Genomic DNA, 25489 nt, shown 5'->3' with positions numbered 1-25489 from the left:
ATTCCTGCTTTACGAGTTTTTGCTTTACGACGCATGCTAGGAATGAATTAACGCGTAAAGTCGGAAACTACCTGTATATGATATCAAATTTATTTTTTGCATCCAGTTTGTGACCACATCATTGTATCCAATCAAACTGGTCAGACAAATTGCTCCTTGAAAAACCCATGCTATGACTGAAGTATAACTGCCCTCCTGTCAAGATGGTACTGCATTACTTCTTTAACCAGTGACTTCATCATTTTCTGAGGAACAGATGTTAAGCTAACAGGTTCTGTAATTCTCTCTTCGATTCTCCTTTTGTGAATTGAAGATACATTTGCATATCTCAAGTGCACAGAGACTTCTTGAGTCTGAAGGTGCTGTCATAATTATGGCTAAGGGTTTGCTTACCTCCTTTGTTGCCTGCCTCCCTTAATATAATTGGCACAATAGCCATAGCAGCTAATGTGCCGATAAACAACCATACCACACACTCGACCTTAATATAACTGGATAATTCCATCCACCCCAGGCGTCTTTTGTATGTTGCCTCTACATGTGTTATGGCCATGTTTAACTGCAAGTGTTTGCAGCCCACTTCAATTGACAGTAACTGCAAATTGAAGTGCCTAATTTTTAACAATGGAAAGTGATTAAAATTAAGGGTGACAGTTTTTTACCTCCCAACTACATAAGAGGAAACCTTTTATGCTATTGGTAAAAATTATGTCAGTTTACTGTTACCATCAAACACAATGGGCTGCAAAATTTAGCACTAAACACAGTCATTGAAGGTAAGCCAGCTCCAATGGCAAGCAAGATATCATCTTTTAAGGGCACAAAAGGTGATATAGTTGTACACGTTGGCACTAATGATATCAAGAGTAGGAGACCGGCAGAATTGCTTAACAAGTACAGGTCACTGTTGAAAAAAAGCCGTGAAATATGGTTGAATTTGAAAGTATCTGCAATTCTGCCCAGACACGATAGGAGGGAGTATACGATGAGAGCCTTGTCGATCAGTTCGGCCCCTGAAAGATTGTGCAAGGCTCAAGGGGTAGAATTTTTTTCAGCCTGGACTGTACTTGTTAATAGGAGAGATTGCTTCTACAGGGATGGGATACAACTAAATAGAAAGGGTGCAAGAATATTTTCTGATGCTATCGAGGCAGTATTAGGTGGGTCGGAAAACTGCTAGCTTGGGGGGAGACAAAGACGAATAGATTAAGAGTAGCCACTTGCAGAGGTGAAAGAGATTTTTGCACTGCTTCTATTAGAATGAGCAGAAGCCTGAAAAACAAGATGCAGGATATTTCAGAGACTGCTGGGAGTCATTGCGGTACAAGTAAACACATGGGTTGTGTTAGGGTAGCTAAGAATAGAAATAGGTGCATGTATACTTGCGTGTACACCAATGCTAGGAGTTTAGTAAATAAATTTGATGAATTTGAGGTATTGCTCAAAACATCAAAGGCAGATATTGTTGGGATATCAGAGACGTGGTGTCACATAGATATAAGGAATGCAGAACTGGAATTTGGGGAGTACAACGTCTACAGAAAGGATAGACCGGATAGGAAGGGAGGAGGGGTTATGCTATTAGTTAAGAAATACATAAAATCCAAGGAAGTGAAGCCAGTGGACATCGCTGGACAGTGCAGTGTTGAGTCAGTTTGGTGTGACATAAGCATTGGGAGATCAAAATTGAGAGTAGGAGTGTGCTATAGGCCTAATGACTCTGATGAGTATAATAAGAAACTGTACAGGGAAATAGAGTGAGTGGGCCAGTAAATCAGAGAGTCTTATAATGGGAGATTTTAATTTCCCAGATATTGACTGGAATTTGGGGGCTGGTCACTCACACACTAGCAAGGCTTTTGTGTATTTATCGGATGATTGTTTTCTACATCAGCATGTTCGGGAGGCAACTAAAGGGAGGAATACTCTTGATTTGATTATCAGCAGTGATTCTTCATGCATTAAGAATCTGCAGATAAATGAACCATTAGGTGGCAGTGATCACAGTGTGCTGAAGTGGGATTTACTCAAAGAGGTAACTACCATTAGCGGTAAAGGGAAGGGGTATTGCTTTCGTAAAGGTGACTACGATGGACTGAGACAGTATTTAAATTCTATATAGTGGGACCAACTGATGATGTTACCAACAGCAAATTCAAAATGGGAAGCATTCAAAGAACTTATCTTGGAAGCTACTAGGCTTTACATACCAACTAAGAAATATTGTTCAAGGTTTATGCCTAAATGGATGTCAGATGAACTAATGAGGCATATGGCAGAGAAGAAACATGCATGGGATACATACAAATTAACATTTAAAATAATTAAATGCACATGGCATAATACTTTAAGAGTTTAGTATCTATATAATATCGGTGTTTAGATACACCATAGACACTCTTAAAAAAAAAACTACAAAGTAGTTGTTGTGGGCATCATTTGCTCTTTCTCATATTGTGCTCTGCCAGCTCGTCATGGCAACTCGGCGTGAAGGCAGAGCACAATATGAGAAAGAGCAAATGATGCCCACAACAACTACTTTGTAGTTTTTTTTAAGCGTGTCTATGGTGTATCTAAACACCGATATTATATAGATACTAAACTCTTAAAGTATTATGCCATGTGCATTTAATTATTTTAAATATTATCTTATACACCTTTTGGCATCTCTCATATTGTGCGATTAACTTCACAACTGGGTCGTCTTGTCTGCAATACTAGGGTACCTGCCCACCCACCCACTGATGATAGGCCAATAGCCTTGAAACATGTCTGGGTGGTGGTACTCACTGAGAATAAGTAACAATAGTCTTCTCTATTAGTGAAGCGTTACTTATTTGAGGTAGTGCAGTATCATGGCAACTCGTCGTGAAGGCAGAGCACAATATGAGAAAGAGCAAGTGATGCCCACAACAACTACTTTGTAGTTTTTTTTAAGAGTGTCTATGGTGTATCTAAACACCGAGATTATATAGATACAAATTAACATATGACTCAGAAGCCTATGATAGATACAAGTTGATCTGTAACCAAGTTACAAAGGAGGTTAGGCAGGCGAAGGCAGATTACGAGAAATCTTTGGCAAGGGATGCAAAGAAAAACAGCAAAGAGTTCTTTACTTATGTAAACTCTAGAAGGAAGGGGATGAATCAGATTGGTCCACTTGATATCCATGGGTCAACTGTTGATGATCCTGCTCAGGTAGCTAACAAACTAAATGAATATTTTGCATCGACATTCACACATGAGGAGTTATTTAGCGAGGGGAATGCCAGAGGTGTATTCAACTCTAGCAGTAAGCTAGAGAATCTTTTAATTTCAATTAAGTTGAAAATTTATGGTACATATTAAAATTCATTCAATAGCCTAGACAGGTACTATACATGTGTGCTGCGGTGCCAACTCTATTGTCTACTATGCACATGTGACAATAGCTTCCTTCGGGCAGTCAGCTGCAAGTGCAACGGTGTTCAGTATTCTTAATTCCATCCAGACGAGATGACATGATAGTTTTTCAAACTTTTCATTTCAAAATTTATTTTTTACCCCTTTAAATATGATCGAAAATATATCTGCATTTTGGCTAGAAATCACTGCCAACAACATGCTTTCTGTTTTGCAGCATATTTTGCCCTGGACAAAATTGACAGGAATTTGTGGATTGGTCTCTCACACACTAGCAAGGCTTTTGTGGATTTATTGGATGATTGTTTTTACAGCAGCAGCATGTTTGGAAGGCAACTAGAGGGAGTAATACTCTTGATTCTGTCAGTAGTGATTCTTTATGCATTAAGAATCTGCAATAAAGGAACCACTAGGTGGCAGTGATCAGTGTGCTGAAGTGGGATTTTTTTTTTTTTTTTATGAAAACCCCAAACACGAAAGGTATCAAAACCTATAGTACTTAGTACCGTGCATGGGTTGAAGGAGAAGTATGGGGGGAGGGGGATGCCGGAAACTTTGCTCTACAGACTAAACATGGGTTTCACCACTTCAAGCCTCCAATAAGCAAAGTGGTGGTATTTCACCGGTTGATGAAAGTCATCTACCAACTACCATCAGGGGTAAAGGGAAGGGTTTTTGCTTTCGTAAAGGTGACTACAGTGGTCTGAGACAATATTTAAATTCTATACAGTGGGACCAACTGATGATGATGTTACCAACATCAATTTCGAAATGGGAAGCATTCAAAGAATTAATCTTATTTATCTTATTTTTGTTACACAGAGCATTAAAATTATGATAAATGAATTAGCTTTCGGCTGGGTGGCAGCCTTCATCAGATTAAAATACTTTGAATGGCAGTTAGAATAGAGATACACTGCCAGGATGGTGCGTGAGACACGTGGTTAATTGTTTGTTGATGTTTGTGGCTGTGACATATGGTGGTGACGTGGCCAGCGTTTGTCTATGGACAGAATTACTGCTTCTGTGATGGGGTTAAGTTGACAACCACTGTTCCTGTTCAACGAGGTATCCGAGCATTTTATACTTAACGATTCCAACCAGGTGCGCCTTAAGTAATGGTGGGACTTGTCTACAACCACGACATCGCGGTGTGGGTCGATGTCGTGGTGGGTGTCCAGACATGCTCGGCAATAGCTGAGTGTTCTACATCCGCCAAACGGATCGCCCTTTTATGTTCTGAGTCATGGCATCGTTCGATGTCGTATCACTCTTTACCTCCATCCCTGTGGAACTTGCCATCTCTTGCGCAAAACAACTCTTGGACAATGATGGAACCCTCAGCGACAGAACTAAGCTGACGCCTGATGACATTTCCGCCGCCCTCAGACTGTGCTTAACAGGGGGTGCAATCATGTTTAATGGTTCAATCTACCAGCAGATACATGGCACAGCCATGGGTTCCCCTGTCAGCTCGGTCACAGCAAACATCGTGATGGAGGAGTTAGAGGGACGTGCGTTTACACACGCACCGGATCACATCGCCTTTTGGTGTCGCTACGTAGACGATGTGTTCGTAGTGATCCCTAGAGACTCAAGTCAGCGACTCCTAACCCACCTCAACTCACTGTCACCCTTCATAAAATTCACGGTTGAGCTGGAGTCGAACAACTCTATACCATACCTAGATACACTTGTCCGGCGCGAAGACACATGCTTGAAGACAACGGTTTATCGTACGCCTATGTGTGCTGGCCAATTTACCAACTTCCAGTCAGCACACACACGGGGCCACCTCCTCTCAACCACCCGAACCTTGCTAACTCGCGCCTGGACACACTCCAGCTCTGCAGATGAAAGGCGCAAAGAGATCACCAGAGTCAAAGTAGACCTTACGAGGTGTGGCTACCCCATCGATGTCCTTAACAGATGTGATCTACAAGCACGCGACAACGTGACGACCAACAGCAACACCAACAGTGACGAGTCTTCCACGAGGGCATTTATCCCGTACTACCCCAACCTGTCACAGCAGATCGGTAGAATCCTAAGATCGCATGGGGTGAAGTGCATCCAACTCCCAGGCAAGAAACTGCGTTCTCTCCTTTCCAACATAAAAACACCTGTCCCCACCCTTCTACAGAGTGGTGTGGTCTATCGCATCTCTTGCCGTGACTGCACGAGCTGCTACTTTGGAGAGACTGGTCGTCGTCTCGAGAAACGCCTCTCAGAACATAAAAGGGCGATCCGTTTGGCGGATGTAGAACACTCAGCTATTGCCGAGCATGTCTGGACAACCCACCACGACATCGACCCACACCGCGATGTCGTGGTTGTAGACAAGTCCCACCATTACTTAAGGCGCACCTGGTTGGAATCGTTAAGTATAAAATGCTCGGATACCTCGTTGAACAGGAACAGTGGTTGTCAACTTAACCCCATCACAGAAGCAGTAATTCTGTCCATAGACAAACGCTGGCCACGTCACCACCATACGTCACAGCCACAAACAATTAACCACGTGTCTCACGCACCATCCTGGCAGTGCATCTCTATTCTAACTGCCATTCAAAGTATTTTAATCTGATGAAGGCTGCCACCCAGCCGAAAGCTAATTCATTTATCATAATTTTAATGCTCTGTGTAACAAAAATAAGATAAATAAATTATGAATCCAGAGCACACAGGCGTGTTTTATTATGTAGAATTAATCTTGGAAGCTACTAGGCTTTTCGTGCCAAATAAGAAATACTTTCAAGATTTAGGCCTAAATGGATGTCAGATGAACTAATTAGACATGTGGCAGAGAAGAAAAATGCATCGGATACATATAAAATAACAGGTGACACAGAAGCCTATGATAGATATAAGCTGGTCTGTAACCAAGTCAAAAATGAGGTTAGACAGGCAAAGGCAGATTACGAGAAATCTGTGGCAAAGGATGCAAAGAAAAACAGCAAAGAGTTCTTTACTTTTATAAACTCTAGAAGAAAGGGGATGAATCAGATTGGTCCACTTAACATAAGATGGTTCAACTGTTGATGATCCTGCTCAGGTAGCTGACAAACTAAATGAATATTTTACATCTACATTCACACATGAGGAGTTATTCAGCGAGGGGAATGCCAGAGGCAGTAAGCTAGATAATCTTATAATAACTGAGAGTAAAGTGGAGGAGAAATTGTTGAAGATAAACAAAAGAAAGGCACTGGGGTGGATGGAATCTATCCAGTTATATTAAAGGAAGTAAGCAAACCCTTAGCCATAATTATGAGAACTTCCTTGGACTCAAGGGACTGGACTTGGACTCAAGGGATATACCCATGGACTGGAAATGTGCAAATGTGATCCCAGTCAACAAAGGAGGATCAAAGGGAGACACAGGTATTAATTACAGACCTGTTAGTTTAACTTCTATTCCAGGGAAATTAATGGAGGCACTGGTTAAAGAAGCATTGCAGGATCATCTAGACAAGACTTCCACTGTAGCTGGGACACAGCATGGGTTTGTGGCATTGACTCACATGTGACTTAGATGATGCAATTTGAGTGGATACTATGATGTAGTCACAAAGGAACTGGATGCAAAGAATAATTTTGATGTCATATATTTGGATGTTAGAAAGGCTTTTGATACTGTTGCACATGGAAGACTGCTAAACAAATTGGAGCAGTTTTGGCATTGGAGGTAAATTTCTGCTATGGATAAAGGGATGGTTAAGTGGGAGAAAACAGAGTGGTAATCAATGGACACTGCTCTTCATGGACTAATGTTATTAGTTCAGTCCCCCAGGGTTCAGTGTTGGATCCATTATTGTTTTCTGTATTCATTAATGTTATTGATGGTATATATCAGGCTTAATGTCCAAGTTTGCAGATGACACGAAGGCCGGCGGGGTTGTTAATGTAATTAACATTAATTGTCATTAATGTTAATTACATTATGTTAATGTCATTAACATTAATGTAATTAATGTTAATGACAGTACTCTGCTGCAAGAGGATCTAGGCGCTTCCGTAGCCAGGTGGGAAGGAGCAGCAGTGCGTAGCACACGCTTCTTGATTAGACCGGGGTTCGAGCCCGTCACCACCAAATACGGAGGATGCGGAAAGGTTAAGGAATGACCACCGCATATCCTGGAGCAATATGGCCTTAGTTGCTAATGCTCCTAAAAAACAACAACAACAACAAGAGGATCTAGAAAAGTTGAGCAGATGGGCTGAAAGGTGGCAACTGAAGTTAAACATTGACGTAAAGTACTGCATATTGGAAGCAGTAACCCCAGAGCAATGTATCAACTGTGTGGTACAACACTGACAGTGGTAGACAATGAAAAGGACCTGTGGGTAATTATGCAGGCAGATATGAAGTTTTCTGAGCAATGCAGATGGCTTGCAAGAGTAGCTCATGGTGTCTTGTGAATGAATTTTTCTAGCAGGGTTAAGGAGGTGATTATCCCCTTCTATAAAGCAATGGTCACCTTGAGTATGTATACAGGCCTGGAGGCCTCATTTTAAGAAGGATGTAGGGCTGTTGGAATGAGTAGAGAGAAGGGCAACAAGATTAATGAATGGAATAAAGGGTTTCTCTTATGAAGAAAGGCTTAAGTTTTGCAAATTACAGTGTCTGGAGACTAGGCACCTGTGGGGTGATCTGATTTAGGTGTATGAAGCGTTGAATGGTTTGAGCATGCTCAATGTTGATGGGATTACCTCTTGCTCAGAATAATCGCCTGAGAGGGAATAAATTCAAATTGAGGAAAGACAGTTGTAGGATAGATGTGTGGAAGTGGCATTGACTCACATGCGACTTTAGCCAGCAGGTGGTTGATTACAGGAACAAACTTCCATCTGTTGTTGTAGAAGTTGATAGCTTAAACAGATTGAAGTCAGAACTGGACAAACATTTGGAGCGAGTGAATGGGTGAAATGAGAAGGGGTAGTTTTTTTTTTTTGGATGATGCTATATAAGCTAGCTTTCTTGCATCATGTGCGCTTGCTAATGCTAATGATTTCACTGGTTTTGAATCGCAAGATAATTCAGATAATTTCTGAAGACATTGTGAAGGTCAGAAAAGACATGGGATTCAAAACTTTGAACACTGCCAATGTATGTGACTGCACTGACTCACATGTGACTTAAATGATGCAACTTTCCTCGAAATTGACGAGCAAACTGCATATGCAGAAGAGGAAAACAATTCTGAAGTGGATAACACTGAAGTGACACCAAAACAATTTTCAACAGAAGAACTGGAGAAAGTTTTTTTTTTTTTGGGGGGGGGGGGTTACCCTAGCCTGTGCGGCGATTACGAATGGTGATCCGAATGTTAAACGTAGCATCAAGATGCGGCAAATTTTACAAGATGGGATTCGATGCTACAAAGACTTGGACGCCGAGAAAAAGAAAAGACGGCTTCACCAGACTTCATTATTGAAATACCTAAATAAACAACCGCTTTTTTAAAGTTTTTTTCTCATCTCTCATGATGTTACCTTTTCATTAATAAAATTTTTGCAATATTTTTTTAAATTTCAAATCCTTTTAATTGGCTATCAAGTGCAGATTGTTTATAGATTTATTATAATTTGTTTATAAACTGTTTCTCTGGTACGCATTCAATTGAAACCCAATCAGCATGGTTTCTGATAACACGGAATAGTTTTGGTACCAATTATCAGTGCTACGTGGGGTATTGCTGTATATCTAAGTACTTCATCATGTGCTTTTTCAAGATCAACATTTGTTGATCTTGAAAAACCAAGTTCATAAATGCATGTTCTTGTTATGTTCCCATGGCTTTTCTATAATTAGAAACAAATAGTTGATCTATGGCATAATCCTATTTGGGTGAAATCTGTCTATTTCTCCAAGGTTACATTTAATTTTACTTCTAACCCTCTTCTCTAAGATACTGTGTAGATTTTACTTGGGACTGTAAGGACCAACATCCCTGTGTAATTTTCACATTCAGCTTTATTTACCTTTTAATATATTGGGACAATTAATGCCTTATTTAATTTTCTGTAATTTTATTTTTACTCATTGTTAAAGACTGTTTCAATTTCAATCTCCCCAGTTTTTAGCATATTAGCTGTAATTTCAGAAGATTAAATTTGATACGACTGATATTATTTTCCTTGTGCTTTTCTACCTCAGTAATGGAAACAGTATACAAAATTTCTCCCACTTAATCCTATTATCTTCCATTCCTTTGTTTAGCAGTTCATCACAGTATTTGCTCTACTTTTTGATTGCTTTTTTTTTTTTTTTTGAGTAATTTGGCTTTTTTTTTTTTTTTTTTTTTTTTTGAGAAAAAAAAAAGCCAAATTTCTTTTTCTAACCTCCTGATACTTTTTTCCCCCCACCTCCAATTTTTTCCAAGATTCTTGTATGTGTGTGTGCTGCATTTATACTTCTCTAAGTCCTTGCACTTTTATTTATATTCCAGTACGGATTTAGTAGTTTTACATATTCTAATAATGTGTTTTATTTTCTCTAACTGCCTCTTTAACTGCATAGGGTCACACACATTTTGGATTTCCTCTCTGTACAGACCCCCTTGCATACCTCTCTTGCAGCTTAAATTAGAGTTTTTTTTTTTATTTATTATTTATTTTTTTTTGTGAAAACCCCAAACACGAGAGGTATTAGAACCTCTACTAAGTACTATAATAACATTATAGTACTTAGTACCGTGCTTGGGTTGGAGGTTGAGAAGATGAAAGAAGATATTTGTTGACATTAGACTTGAACTTCTGTAGGCTGTAATTTTCAGGAAATACGTATGAAGGAAGGTTGTTCCAGAAAATGGCAGTTTAATGATAAACGAGGAAGATGAAAAGTTGGTTCTGTGGGTTTGAAGTTGGATAGTAAATGGATGTTTTCTGGTGGCGGCAGTGTGTTCGGACTGTTTTGAAAGAGAGAGAGCGGGAATTATAGAAGCCAATTCAGAAGAATAGTGCCCATGGCAGTATCTGTAGAAAAGGAATGCAGCAGAAACAGTACATCTATGAGACAGAGAGTAGAGAGACTCTGTTTACCCACTGGATGATTTTATTCAGTTAAAATTGATATTAGTGACATTAGGTTGACTTGTGAATAAACATAGTAATTTCTAAAGAGCCTGAGTTCAAGCTCTGTAACTGTCAGGAGAGGGACAAAAGTGTCCATAGAAATATAATGTAAAAATATAATGCAATGTTTGTTATTTTCTCAAACCGTTCTATTTAAAAAAATTTTTATTTTTATTTTGGGGTCTTTAACTGGGCTGTATGCTCAGACAAATTTCACTACTGAACTTTCCATATTAAATTTTGCCTGCATAACTCTATTTGGATAATGCTTCTCAGCCAATTGAAATTTCTGTCATACTAGTTCTAAAAGCCATTGCTTGAACTGAATAAATTAATTTATAAATATTTTTTGTATGCAGTTCCCTGGTATTCATCTCTTTCTCAGCTTGTGTGATACTTACCATTCTGTCATCATGGTAATCTATTTATTTAATTAATTCATCTTTTTGTTTTGCTGTTGATGGTCCCTGTTGTAATAAATGATATTTATAGCAAAAATAACATAAAGTCAGATTAAGAAGTATACTTCTTATCGTGTTTTTGATCAATTTCTGTTGGTACTCTGGGTCAGCCACATAGAATAAAGGGAGTTTACAAAATAGAGACTACAAAAAATATTATCGTATTTTGTGTCATCACATTTATTTGAACATACTATGTGTTCAAATAAATACTGTACTTGTAACTTTGTTCATGTACACTGATCATGGTTATGACTTGGCCTTTTGCTTTTTTGGGCAGTTCAATACAGCTTTGTTCCAATCCTTGTTTAAAATCACTTATTAGTAGTGGCAACTGATGCAAGGAAGCAAACAGGTTTATACAGAATCAGCCAAAAAAAAAAAAAAATCCTGCCCATATCATCTGTTCATCCTTTTCAATAATTAGTTTAATCCTTCTGTAAATTTGTTTAACCTGCTCACTTCCACAAGAACCAATTGGAAGTGTTCCAGTAATCAATTACTTTCAGACTGAAAGCAAATTTTTTGAACATCTTTCCTGCCACTATTCTTTTATCAATTTTTGTCTGAGAAAGAGTAAAGTTGCCACTAGCATGTAGTATACTTTGCCTCTGAAGTAAAGCCTTATACACTTCAGTTAGGTCACCATGCAGATGCCTAATTTTTTTTTTTTTTATGAAAACCCCAAACACGAAAGGTATCAAAACCTATAGTACTTAGTACCGTGCATGGGTTGAAGGAGAAGTATTGGGGGATGGGAATGCCGGAAACTTTGCTCTAGGTCCAGTCTTTCATGAAAAAATATTCTTTTGTGCCCTCAACTAATCTTGTTGTTCTTCTTTGCATGCACCCTTTCCAAGGTGAGGGTTCCAAACCTGTGTACAGTACTCCAAAATGGCCTAGCCATTTCCTTATACAATGGGATAATCACTTCTTTGTCTATTCTGGCAAAGTTCCTGTATATCATCAACAGAATGCCATGAGCTCTCCTAGCAACCTGTCTGCATTGCTCAGAGAATGTTATGTCGGACTGTATGATTACCATTAGTTCTTTTTTCATTATCCATATCCTGTGGGTAGTAGTACCCAGTTGGTATGTTATTTTGTTACCCAAATACAGTACTTTGCATTTATCAGTGTTAAACCTATTGCTACTTCTCAGTTTGTCTGCCACTTTCTGTTGGTCTTGTTGCAGTAGTGTACACTAATTCCTGACATTAACCACTCTGAAAACCTATCATCAGCAAACTTAAATATTGAAAACAGTAAGGGGGAAAGAGCACTGTACTCTAGTCACTCCACTAATAATGTTAGTCCAAGAGCAGGGCTTGTTATTAAGCACTCACCATCTCCTGCCACTTAGCCATCCCTTTGTCCATAGCAGTAACTTGCTCCTAAAGCCACACTGTTCCAGTTTCTATAGCAGTCTTTCATGTGGAATACTATTAAAAACGTTACTAAAAACTAAATGTATTATATCAAAATTATATTTTGCATCAAGGTCTTTGACAACCTTAGTTAATGAGAATGGTCAGGCATGATAACCTCATTAACAAATCCATGTTGTTATTGCTGTATAGCTGCATTCCTGTGAAGATGATCCAGCATTATTTCTTTAACCAAGAACTCCATTATTTTTGCTAGAACAGAAGTCAATCTTACAGTTCTGTAATTGCTTACTTCTCTATTTGATAACTTATTGTGAATAGAGAGAGAGAGAGAGAGAGAGAGAGATTTGCACATCTCTAAACTATGAGATATGTGTGCACAGTAATAACACTGAACTATCACCAGGCCATGTGACAATAGTACAAACTAAGCTATAAAATTACATTATGTATTATGTTATACAGCTATTACATTATGAAATCACATCATTGTCATAAATCATATCAATCATGTCATGAATTTATAATTTATAGACTTAATAAAAACACTTATAATATTCTGAATGAGAGTGATGAGCATATACTTGGGCAGATGTATAATATTTTCTAGAAGCTTGAGACTGCCTTTACTGAGGAAATGCCATCAGGCATTTCCTCAGTAAAAGCATTTCCTAGAAAGATCTTCCAGATTATCTGCTCAGTTCAATGGCATTGGAGGTGTGGGATGTCTAGCTGTTGTAGGGCACCATATTAGGGTTTCTCACACACCATATTAGGGATTCTCCATGAAAGTTTTTTTGGTTTTTATTATTTTCTTTTGTTGCTTGTTAACTTTAGTAAACTGATAATTAATTGTCTAGCTGTCACAATTTATGCATTCCCAGCAACAAAAATGGTAAAACTTACAAATTTAACTATTAGAATTACATCAGTCTGAATTTTAGTATATTTTTTTCAGTATTATAATTCACTTTCAATCTCTGCATTTCATTATAATTTTAATTGGAAAAGTTTGACCATAAAAAAAAAATTCTTTACTGCACCGCTTATCAAAAACACCTATTGTTGCTATAACAACTTTCCATAGAGTTTCAGTTAAGTTGGGAGAGAATTTTTTTTTTTTTTTTGGATAACAAAAAGATTGTTGTTTCTACTGATGATTTTATTATATAATATAATGTTAAAATTAAGAATAACATTTAAAATTTTCTCATTTTGAACCATTTCTTGCCTTTTCCCCCCCAAAATAACTGTTTGGCAAAGTAAAGCTAACCACATGCCTGCTGTGACTTTTTTTGCATGCTTATTTAGTTATAGTAATAGTATTCGCTATATAGTATAAGAAAGCCATAAGCTTTTGCTGCACTGGCAAAAAAAAAAAAAAAAAAAAAAACCAACCAAGTGATAACAAAACAAATTATATTTACTCCTCACACAGATAAGTATCCAGTAGACCTTTTAAATTATTCAAACTGTCGGCCTCAACTACCTGTGAGGACAACTTGCTCCAGCTATCAATGACTTGCTGGCTAAAAGAAAACTTCCTATAATCTAATCTAAAAAGAGCATTGAATGTTTCAGAAGTGCTTTTATTCATTATGTAATAATGAATAAATAGCACTTCTTGATGTTATCACATTAGGAAGTTCTTTATGTTGTGATAATGTTAGAGTAGATTGTAACGTTGGGAATAAAAGCTTTTTCTCAAATTATCACATAAGCTTGTATTTTTTCAAAAGCAAATTTCAGTTTACATTGCCGTCCCATATAACAAAAAGGATGTAAGTCATAGGTAGTTTTGTAATAGGCATTTCATTTTTTTTCTTAGAAGAAAAGACCAAAGAAGAGAAAGGAGAGGGTGAGAAAGCGTTTTTATTTAAATGGTATTTTATTTAAATTAAAAACTGAGCATGCCAGATACTGTTGTAAATCTTTAAATTTATCATCATTGCTATATTTTATATTATATTTATTTGAATGCTACAAATGTTGATGCTATATTTGCCTAATTATTGTTGATACAGCTAATAATGAACAACACTTCTGCTAATATTGCTGAAAATACAAATAAGTGAATTAGCAATTGATTCTATGCTTTTTATGAGATATACCCTCCTTTTTTTAACCATAAGGCTTAATGTATTTGGAAGTACAAAATTAAAAATAAAGTTGAAAAAGTAATTACTTCAGTCCCTTAAAAAAAAGTATTTTTTTTTTTTAAATTGCTTCAATAGAAGCAATTTTAAATCTGTTTGTTCTTGTTACGTGACATCTGTTGACATAAAATTTTACGCTCTGTTTTTTTTTTTTTTTAAAATATCTTCACCTGAATCTAAGCTATCCTCATAATTATCTTATCTTATTAATTAACAAATACTTTAAATATTCTATTGTACAAAAAGAGAAATTGAACAGTATTGTTTTACAAGCCCTTTGCAGCCAGAAGAAGGCCAGAGTTGACAGTGTAAGGTAGGTTAATAGATTATAATAAGCAAAATGCACAGATAAAGTAATTCAATAACTGTACAGTAAAGTGAAGACCAAAGTGTAAACTGAAAGTCTTGAAGAGTCGAGTCACTTCCATCAAATCATGCTAGATTTCTTGAATTGAATTATCTGTTTTTTTGCCAAGTTTTGCAGTTCGGCCACTTCACTACTGCAGCATAATTGTACTGTAATAAATAGTTTAGTAATGAGTAGAATGGTTGGTGTGGTGTTGTGGATAAACGATTTCATGTATTGCTATCATATCCATGATATTCATGATCAAATCCAGCTGTGGACCTTGAGTATTCCTTCCCTTTAATGCCCAAATTTAGGCTCCTGGGGGAGGGGAGGGGGGATCTTGATGTACATTTTTTCATGGGCTCCCACTCAATTAAGCAACAAAAAAAAAACACAGTGGTCAGATTGCATACTAATATCCAAGACAGAAAACAACTTGAGGGCAGAGTTTAAAAAACATTCATACATTTCTTGTTCCTTGTTAAGAAAAAGAACATGATTGCCTTTCAGTTGACAAGAGGAAACTCTCCATTGTGTTTTCACAATGGAGAGTTTCTGGATTCAAAGGCATCATCCAGAAACAGAACTTGAGTGAAACAGAAGGGGAGAGAGAGAGAGAGAGAGAGAGAGAGAGAGAGAGAGAGAGAGAGAGAGAGAGAGAGAGAGACTTTGCAAGAGATGGGTTATTAATTAATCTGACTGTCATCTTTTGAATGGAGTCTAAAAACCTGAGAGAGAGGGGTTTTGGGGGCACATCTCAGATGCAGGAACAATTTTATATGGTGGGATTTGAGACTTGTACAGGGTGAATAGTTTTAGAAGAAATGTAACATTGAGAGAAAAAGGGAAAAAAAACTCAAGTTTTTAGATGCAGAGGAAGCAGTATTTGTGATTTGCCTATGCCAAGAGAGATTTGAAGATAGGGTAATCCCTAGTACATTAATGTGATCTTGATTAGAAATCTGAGTGTCACTGAAGATGGGGAAAAGTGGCAGTAGATTCTCTTGCAAGAAATAAGACAGGACTGTGTTTTAGAGGGGTTAAAGTTTTCTTTGCATCACTGAAGAATTACTTGGAAATCAGCATTTTATGATATTTGATATTTGAGAAGTTTCAGCTGTTTGTGCTGGACAAGCTTTCCCAGATTGGAAGGTGATTGTAGTATACTGTCATCAGCAAAACTGTTGATAGTCAGTGGAAGAAGGTCATTAATATACAAGAGGAAAAGAGTGCTAGAAAGTACTGAACCTAGGAGAACACCAGCATTAAATAGAAAAGTTAGAAGACAGAGCAATTTACCATGACTCACAGAGAGCGGTCAGAGAGAAAACTAGACATGCAAATACAAAAAAATAGTTGGAAATCCATAAGATGGGCGATTGTTTAGAAGACCTTTATGTGAAACAATATAAGAACCCTTAGAAATATCAAGAACAGTTGTGTTGAGTTTGACCAATCTTTTCGTAATTTCTCTGTAGACGGGTAACACAAGCTAATACATGGATCAGTATTGATAGAATCAATATTAATCCAGATATTAGCATTAATAGAAGCATATGATGCAAGAAAGGAACCTTATATAACATCAGCCAAAAAAAAAAAAAAAAAAAAAAAAATACCCATCCATTCACTCCAAAAGTTTGTCTAGTTCAGCCTTGAATTTATTTAAGCTGTCAACTTCCACAACGCTATGACAGATGGAAGTTTATTCCAGCAATCAACCACCCAGTGTCTAAAGGCAAATAAATTTCCACACATTCTATTCTACAACTGTCTTTCCTCAATTTGAATTTATGCCCCCTCAGGTCAGAGCCAGTCCCAGAATTTCCGGGCCACGAGGGACCAGCGCAAAAATTATGCGGGATGTTTTTGTAATAGTGATTTTTTTTTTCTTTCCAAATTTTACAGTAAGACGTAATTAAATAATTTTATATTATACTGAATAAAAATTTTAAATACAAATAATATTTAATACATTAATCAACAATATTGTTTTGACCATTTGAGCATGCGGCCCTATTCCACAGAACTGGTTGAACATACTTGTGGCTGGCACTGCCCCAGGTGCAGAATCTAAGCAAGAGGAACGATCCCATCAGCATTGAGCTTGCTCAAACCATTCAAGGCCTTATACATCTCAATCAGATCACCTTGCAGGTCCCTACACACTGCAATTTGCAGAACTTAAGCCTATCCTGCTAACAGCAACCCTTTGTTCCACACACTAACCTCATTGCCCTTCTCTGTATTCATTCTGGTAGTTCAACATCTTTCCTAAAATGAGGCCTCCAGACCTGTATGCAGTACTCAAGGTGTAGTCTGACCACTGCCTTATACAAGGGGATAATCGCCTCCTTATCCCTGTTAGAAAAATTCCTATATCATTGACAATACCCCATGAGCTACTCTTGCAGCCTGTTTTCACTGCTCAGAAAACTTCATATCTGACTGCACAATTCTCCCCAGGTCTTTTTTATTCTCCAACTACTCTGACTGTACAATTGGTACGTTACTCAGGGTATGTTACTGCTACCCATATGAAGTAATTTACATTTGTAAATGTTAAACTTCAGTTGTCACCTCTCAGCCCATCTGCTCAACTTTTCTGGATCCTGTTGCAGTAGTGTACCAGCCTTACTGTCATTAACAACTTTACCAACCGTCATATCATCTGCAAACTTGGACATTAAGCCTGGTGTACCTTCATCAATATTATTAATAAATACAGAAAACAACAATGGGCCCAACACGAACTGCTCTTCATGGACTAATGTTATTAGTCCATGAAGCGTAGTATCCACTGATTACCACTCTCTGTCTTCTCCCACTCAACAATCCCTTTATCCATTGTAGCAACTTAACCTTAATGCCATACTGCTCCAAATTGTACAGTATTCTTCCCTGTACAACAGTATCAAAAGCTTTTCTGCAATCAAAGTATATGATATCAAAATTATTTTTTGGATTCAGTTCCTTTGTAACCACATCATAGTATCCAATCAAATTGGATACTATGAACATTAAAATCGCCAATTTTCCTTGGTTATTTTAATGTTCACAACTCCAGCTGGCTTCTGTTTTCTAGTCACATTGACCCAGCTGGTCAGGATGCTGAGGCTTTTGCAGTTACTAATGACCTTGCACAGATTGTTCATTTACCTACAAGAATACCAGACAATCCTAATCATACAGCCAACACGCTTGATCTTTTTCTAACAAACAACCCTTCTAAATACACGGTCGAAGTGAGTGGTCCTTTAGGCACCTCAGATCACAACTTGGTGATTGTCTCTTCTCCAATGGAGCCTTTATCTCATGGCTATTCCCAACCTCTTGTTGTTTGGCATTGCAAAAGATGCAAAATTTCTTTCTTCTTTTCTTTGGTTGGATTACTGTTTCAAAACTTCTGATGTCAACGTTTACTCAGATTGTGTCAGTGAAATTATTCTTGTAGGAATGGAATTCTTTATTCCACACTCCACTTTTGCCCATCTTTGCTTCCACCTCTGTCAAAACCAGATGGTTCTGTTGTCACTACAGCCAAGGATAAAGCTGACCTGTTAGCATCCCATTTTTATTCCAACTCATCTATTAATGGTATTGGTAAAACACCTCCCACCATTCCTAACACACTCTATTCAATGTGGTGGCGCCTCCGTAGCCAGGTGGGAAGGAGCAGCAGTGCGTAACACACACTTCTTGATTAAACCGGGGTTCGAGCCCGTCACCACCAAATACGGAGGATGCGGAAAGGTCAGGGAATGACCACCGCATGACCCGGAGCAATATGGCCTTAGTTGCTAATGCTCCTTAAAAATCCAAACAGCAAACAGCTATTCAATGCCTCCTGTAGTCTTCCATCAAAAGGATGTCAGAAGGATTTTGACAAATCTTGATGCTAAGAAAGCTCCCGGTCCTGATGGTATTTCTCCACTTGTTCTCAAAACCTGTGCTCCTGAACTTACTCCTGTTCTTTGCCGCCTTTTTTCACTTTTTTATTCCAGAGGTGTTTTTCCTTCTGCTTGGAAATTTGCTCATATCCATCCAGTTCCTAAAAAGGGTGACAAATCCCTCCCATCCAATTATCGTTCCATTACAATTACTTCTACTCTTTCTAAAGTAATGGAGAAATCAATTAACCGCCAACTCTTATACTATCTAGAAACCTTCCATCTCATCATGATCGTCAGTACAGATTCCATCAATGTCGATCCACTGGTGATATTCTGGCTTATGTTACCCATTTATTAGTAAATTAATAAGAGGAGTTTACCTCAATATAATACGTAGAACACTTCCGTATGATACCCTCCAGAAATTAAAACGGAAAAAACGAAAAAATCGACAACTTACCGGTACATTAAAGTAAAATATAAATAATTAAATAATCAATTAAATAATCAGGAAGGAAAATCGTTTTGAATATTTTCGTTAGATTCTTTTAATTGCGTTAATTTGAATTTTAATTGTTTTAAATTGATTTTGAATTGTGTTAAATTGATTATTTAATTATTTATATTTTACTTTAATGTACCGGTAAGTTGTCGATTTTTTTCGTTTTTTCCGTTTTAATTTCTGGAGGGTATCATACGGAAATGTTATACGTACTATATTGAGGTAAACTCCTCTTATTAATTTACTAATATTATTATCAACGTAGAACATATTGAGTATTACAGCTCTGATTCATACTATCTAGTTACCCATTTATGGAGAAATTCAATGGAAAAGTTCGGTGAAACACAAGTAGTTGCTCTTGACATCTCAAAGGCTTTCGATCATGTTTGGCATAAAGGTCTTCTAAACAAGCTTCCATCTTATGGTTTGCCAACTGTGTTTTTGTAATTGGTTATTCAGTTTTCTCTCTGATCGCTCACTGAGGGTGATGGTAGATGGCTCTCTGTCTTCTAACTTCTCCACTAATGCCGGTGTCCCCCCAAGATTCAGTTCTTTCCCCCACTCTTTTCCTCTTGTATATTAATGACCTTCTTCCATTGACTGGAAATCCTATCCATAGTTTTGCCAATGATAGCACATTGTATTCCACTTTCCATTTTGAGAAACCATGTCCTGCTCAATCAGCTTCAACTTCTTGAATATCTGCTACCAATTCTTTAAATGCCAATCTCCAGGTAATTCTCCAGTGGGGCAAAGTGGGGACACTTTGCAGTGTCCTCTAATTCTCCAGTGGGGACAACTTAGTTGATTTGAATCCTTCTAAAACTCAGTTTTTTTTGTTTTTTTTTGTCTTATATCTCACAAAAAGTATTCTTGTGCTCCTGTGCTTACCTTTGGTGACATTCCGATTTCTGGGCAAGTTGATATATCTCTTTTGGGGATTACCCTGACTTCTAATATCTCTTGGCACAAGCACATTACAAATATTGCTTCCTCTGCATCTAAAGAACTTTGTTTTCTCTTTTGCTCTCAGCGTTACTTTTCTTCAAAATAGCTGTTCACTCTGTACAAATCGCAAATCTGCCCTACCATGGAATATTGTTTCGAGATCTGGGGCGTTGCCCCCAAAACCTCTCTAAGGCTTCTAGATTCCATTCAGAAGAGGGCAGTTAGGTTAATTAATGACTCCTCTCTAACAGAGTCTCTCCACTCGCTGTCTCGTAGACGTACTGTTTCTGCTGCATGCTTTTTCTACAGATACTTCCATGGGCACTGTTCTTCTGAATTGGCTTCTGTGATTCCCGCTCTCTCTTTCAAAACAGTCCGAACACGTGCCGCCACCAGCCAACATCCATTTAATGTCCAACTTCAAACTCACAGAACAAACTTTTCATCTTCCTCGTTTATTCATTCAACTGCCGTTTTCTGGAACAATCTTCCTTTGTATGTATTTCTTGAAAATTGCAGTCTACAAATGTTAGTCTAATGTCAACAAATATTTTCTTTCGTCTTCTCATCCTCCAACCCAAGCGTGGTACCAAGTACTTATAGGTTCTAATACCTCTTGTCTTTGGGGTTTTCATATAATAATAATAATAAAAAAAAAAAAAAATTGGTCGGACAAGATTTCCCCTTAACAAACCCATGTTGCACCTGAACTGTAACGTCTTATCTGGATGTTCCTGCAGTGCCTCTTTAACCAGTGAATATTTTCCCTGGATCAGAAGTTAAACTAACAGGTTTCTAATTACTCGTGTCACCTTTCCATACCCCTTTGTGAATTGGGGATACATTTGCACATTTCCAGTCCATGAGTCCACCGCTGAGTCGAAGGATGCCTCCTTATTTCCTTTGCTATCTACTTTAATATATCTAGATCGATTTCATCTGCCTCAGGAGCCTTGCTTATGTTTAATTTCAGCAATATCTCCTCCACTTTGCTCTCAGTTATTACAAAATCATATAACTCCCTGTTAGAGTTTGATAAGCTTCAGGCCTCCCTACAGAATTACTCATGTGTGAATGTAGATGCAAAATACTCAGCTACCTGATAAGAATCTTCAATAGTCGAACCATCGATATCAAGTGGAATAATCTTATTCATCCCCTTCCTTCTAAAGTTTACATAAGTAAAGAGGTCTTTACTGTTTTTCTTTACGTCCTTTGCCAAAGATTTCTCGTAATCTGCCTTTGCTTGCCTTACATCCTTTGTGACTTGATTACAGTATCTTATATCTACCATAGGCATCTCTGTCTCCTGATAATTTACATGAAATTTATAAGATGTCAGATGAACTTATGAGACTCATGGCAGAGAAGAAAAATGCACGTCCCATGCATTTTTCTTCTCTGCTATGAGTTTCATTAGTTCATCAAAATCTCTGAGACCATTGTAGTCACTTTTACAAAAGCAAAAACCCTTCCATTTACCCCTGATAGTAGTTACATCTTTGAGCAAATTCCACATAGTACACTGTGATCACTGCCACCTAGTGGTTCCTTTATCTGCAGATTCATAATGCATGAATAATCACTGGTGATAATCAGATCAAGAGTATTACTCCCTCGAACATGCTGCTATAGAAAACAATCATCCAATTAATCCACAAAAGTTTTGCTAGTGTGTGAGTGACCAAACCGCAAGTTCCAGTCAATATCTGGAAAGTTAAAATCCCCCATTATAACACAATCTTATTTACTGCCCCACTCTTATTCTCTGTACAGTTTGTTGTCTCATCAGCTTCATTAGGCCTGTAACACTCCTCTTACTCTCAGCTTTGCTTTTCCAGTGCTTATGTCCCACCAAACAGACTCAACACTGCACTGTACGCCCTTGTCAACTGGATGTACTTCTTTATATTTTGCTTGTTTCTTAACTAACAGCATCACCCCCTCCTCCCTTTCTATCCTGTTTATCCTTTCTATACACATTGTACTCCCCAAATTCGAATTCTGCATTCCTTATCACTGTGTGACACCACATCTCTGATATCCCAACAGTATCAGCCTTTGATGTCTTCACTAGCACTCCAAATTCATCAAATTTATTTACTATGCTCCAATCATTGGTGTACATGCAAGTATACATGCACCTGTTCTTATTCTTAGAGTACTATAAAACCCACGTACTTACCTGTTCCATGACAACTCCCAACAGTCCTTGGCTTTACCAGTGGATATTGGTGGAATCCATATTGGCAATAATTGATCAGGTGGAAGGTTTTGAGATAGTTTAGCTCAGAGGTTCTTAACTTTCTTAGTTCCACGGATCCCTTTGCCAGTCAGGTGAATGCCACGGACCGCTTCTCAAAATAATGTTTTTAAATGCATAAAATAAAATTACAAAAAAAACAGTTTAATGAAATAGTTAGCAAAATTTTAAAAAAACATTATACAGTAATATATTTGTTTCTTTCTTAACACATTGAATAATAATTATTCAGTGTGTATTTTAAATATATTGTATTTTAAATTTTAAATATTTTTTATATTTTAAATTTTAAATATTTAAATATTTTCTATGTTTTAAATGTATTGTATTAACAATACGTTTAAAATATAGGAAAGTTGAAGTTAAATTTTATTTTTTAAGGACATATCAGTGTGAAGACTGTTGTTGTTTATCTTGAATAAGAACATTAAACTGTGGTGTGGTATTTGACAAGGCAACACGCATGTCATGTTCGACATCTAATCGTTGATTTTTTGATTTCATTGTTACAAGTGCTGAAAATCCCGATTTGCACAGATCATCATCATCATCATCATCAGCCATTTTCAATCCACTGCAGGATGAAGGCCTCTCCAGCAACTTTCCAGTTCCTTCTGTTTTGAGCACTGGCCATCCATTTACTACTCAAAAACTCATGAATTTCATCTATCCATCTCCGCCTTTGTCTTCCAGGTTTTCTTCTAGCCCCTCTTGGGTATCATTCTGTTATTTTCTTAGTCCATCTGTCATCATGTCTTCGAGCTATGTGTCCTGCCCAAGACCATTTTAGTTCTTTAGTTTTGATAAGAATGTCCTTTACTTGAGTTTGCTGCCTAATCCATGTGTTTCTCTTCTTATCTAACAGTCTGATTCCCAATATAATTCGTTCCATTCTTCGCTGTGTAGTTCTTAGCTTCTCTTCCATTCTTTTGGTGAGTGCCCAAGTTTCACTTCCATAAGTCATGGTGGGGAGTATACATTGATTCATTATTTTACGTTTCAGACAAACTGGGATATTGCTCTTCAGTATGTGGCTATATTTCCTGAATGCTATCCATCCAAAATTTATTCTTCTCTTGACTTCCAGCCATTTATCATTATTACAGCTAATAACTTGTCCCAGATAAGTATATGACTCCACCTTTTCAATTACTGCTCCTTCAATCATCATTTCCCTTTCTGTGGCATACTTGTTCATCATTACTTTTGTTTTATCCATATTCATCTTTACAGATATATTGTTGCAAATGATATCAAAGCTTCCATAGCTCGCTTTACAAGACAAGGATAGGCTTCTCTCAGGGAACACCAGAATTCTCCAAGGCTTTTTGAGGTAAACTCCAATCGTAGTAAGTTTTTTGACCTAAGATCATTGAGTTCATCTTTGGTTAAGTCAACATCTTCGATAGTTTATATCAGAAAGAAAAGGATTTCAGATCCATGGTTCAATTTTCATGCCATCAAGATAGAAATAACTTTTAAAAGAGTTCTATAATGTTTTGAAGTGTTTGCAGATATCTCTTTTCAAAAAAATTGAGAGAGAAGTTTGCATTTCAACTACATCTTGGTAAAGCACTTCCTGCAACAGTGGAAAGTTTGCAAGAATGTCAGTTTCTACTCTCTTCTTCCATATTGGTAACTTAGCCAAGAAAGCTTGTAATATTTCAGTTGCATCCATAATGGTGACTTCATGACCTTGAATGGAAAGATTTATCTCATTCATATGGTGAAAAATATTTGCCAGGTAAGCCAACTCATGGATAAAATCCTTCCTTTCAAAATGTTCCAAGAGTGGGTTTTCTCTTTCTTCCAGAAAAAGTGAAACTTCTGCTCTTAGTTCGAACAAGCGCTTCAAGACTTGTCCTCTTGAAAGCCAGCGCACTTCTGTGTGGTAGAGAAGCACTTCATATTCTGCTCCCATTTCTTGACAAAATCTTTTAAAAATACGATGATTCAGAGAACTTCTTTCATATTTCATAATAAAGTTATAAACTTTATCAAAGATAAAGTTGATAACTTTTATGGCTGTTGATAATACTTCTTTCAGGGTTGTTGGAAGAGTCTTTGTTGCCAGTGCATGTCTGTGTAAAAAGCAGTGAGTGACGATGACTTGAATAGCTTCTTTTTTCACTAAAGTAGCAAAACCAGATGTATTACCAAGCATCGCAGGAGCTCCATCAGTGCAAAGAGAATGAAATTTTCCTTTCCATTCAAAGTTTCGTTTGTAAAAAAAACTTTTTACCATTTTGAAAATGTCGACAGTCTTTGTAGTTTCCGAAAGAGTCTCACAAAATAAGAATTCTTCTTTGATGGCGTCAGCATGCACATAGCGAACAAAAACAAGGAGCTGGCTACATTGAGAAATGTCTGTAGTTACATCCAATTGCATACTGAAGGGGAATGGCGAGGCTGCCATTTCCTTGATGACCTGCTTCAAAATATTAAAAGACATATCAACTATTCTAGAATGTATTACATCATTTGACAAGGGAACAGCTTCCAGTTTTTTTCTCTCTTCCAGTCCACAGCCCAGTTCGACCATTTCCAGTGCACATGGCTTTACTAAAGTCTCTCCAATAGTGTGGGGCTTCTTTTGCTTGGCAGTCTGGTAAGCAACTTCATAGGATGCTTCAGGAAAAGGTTTTTGTGAAATGGCAAATCCAAGTTTTGGAAGTGTCCCTTCTTTTTCGAATTGAGATTTTTTCACATGAAAAAAACCAGCATCTTTTGATGCATTTTCAGCATGGACAGACTTGAGACGGTCTTTCAGTTTTGCTGGCTTCATACTTCCGTTTGCAAGAATTTTTCCGCAGAAAAAACACTGCTGTATTTGAGTCCCGTCAAGTTCATTAATTCAAGTGAAACCAAATAATACATAGTTTTCATCATACTTCCTTTTCTTCGACATTTCAACTTAACTTTGGTCTGTAACAAATGTTAAATAATTAATGCAATATTAGCAACTAAGAAGGACATATACGAAGACTGTATGCATCAACAGACACATGATGGGTGTGCATACACGCCTGTAGCACTGCAGGGGC

The 25489-nt window shown here is 37.4% G+C and overlaps 1 protein-coding gene across 5 annotated transcripts in view; it reads left to right on the top strand.

The window, feature by feature from the left end:
- Positions 1–25489, top strand: part of LOC150075030 (uncharacterized) — a 322726-nt gene that overhangs the window by 237245 nt on the left and 59992 nt on the right. For 4 of the 5 annotated variants that reach the window (XM_090388634.1, XM_090388633.1, XM_090388629.1 and 1 more), the window contains one exon: positions 14160–14189. In XM_090388634.1, the coding sequence (XP_090244760.1) occupies positions 14160–14189 (30 nt within the window). The remainder of the gene's footprint in view (positions 1–14159; positions 14190–25489) is intronic. The other variant, XM_090388630.1, reaches the window with a different exon arrangement.

Source organism: Mastigoproctus giganteus, chromosome 14 (genome assembly GCF_048544385.1).
Source record: "Mastigoproctus giganteus isolate SK-2022 chromosome 14, ASM4854438v1, whole genome shotgun sequence".
In the NCBI taxonomy this organism is placed as follows: Eukaryota; Metazoa; Arthropoda; class Arachnida; order Uropygi; family Thelyphonidae; genus Mastigoproctus; species Mastigoproctus giganteus.
The sequence above is the reverse complement of the archived record's forward strand: the minus strand, read 5'-3'. Positions and strand labels throughout refer to the sequence as shown.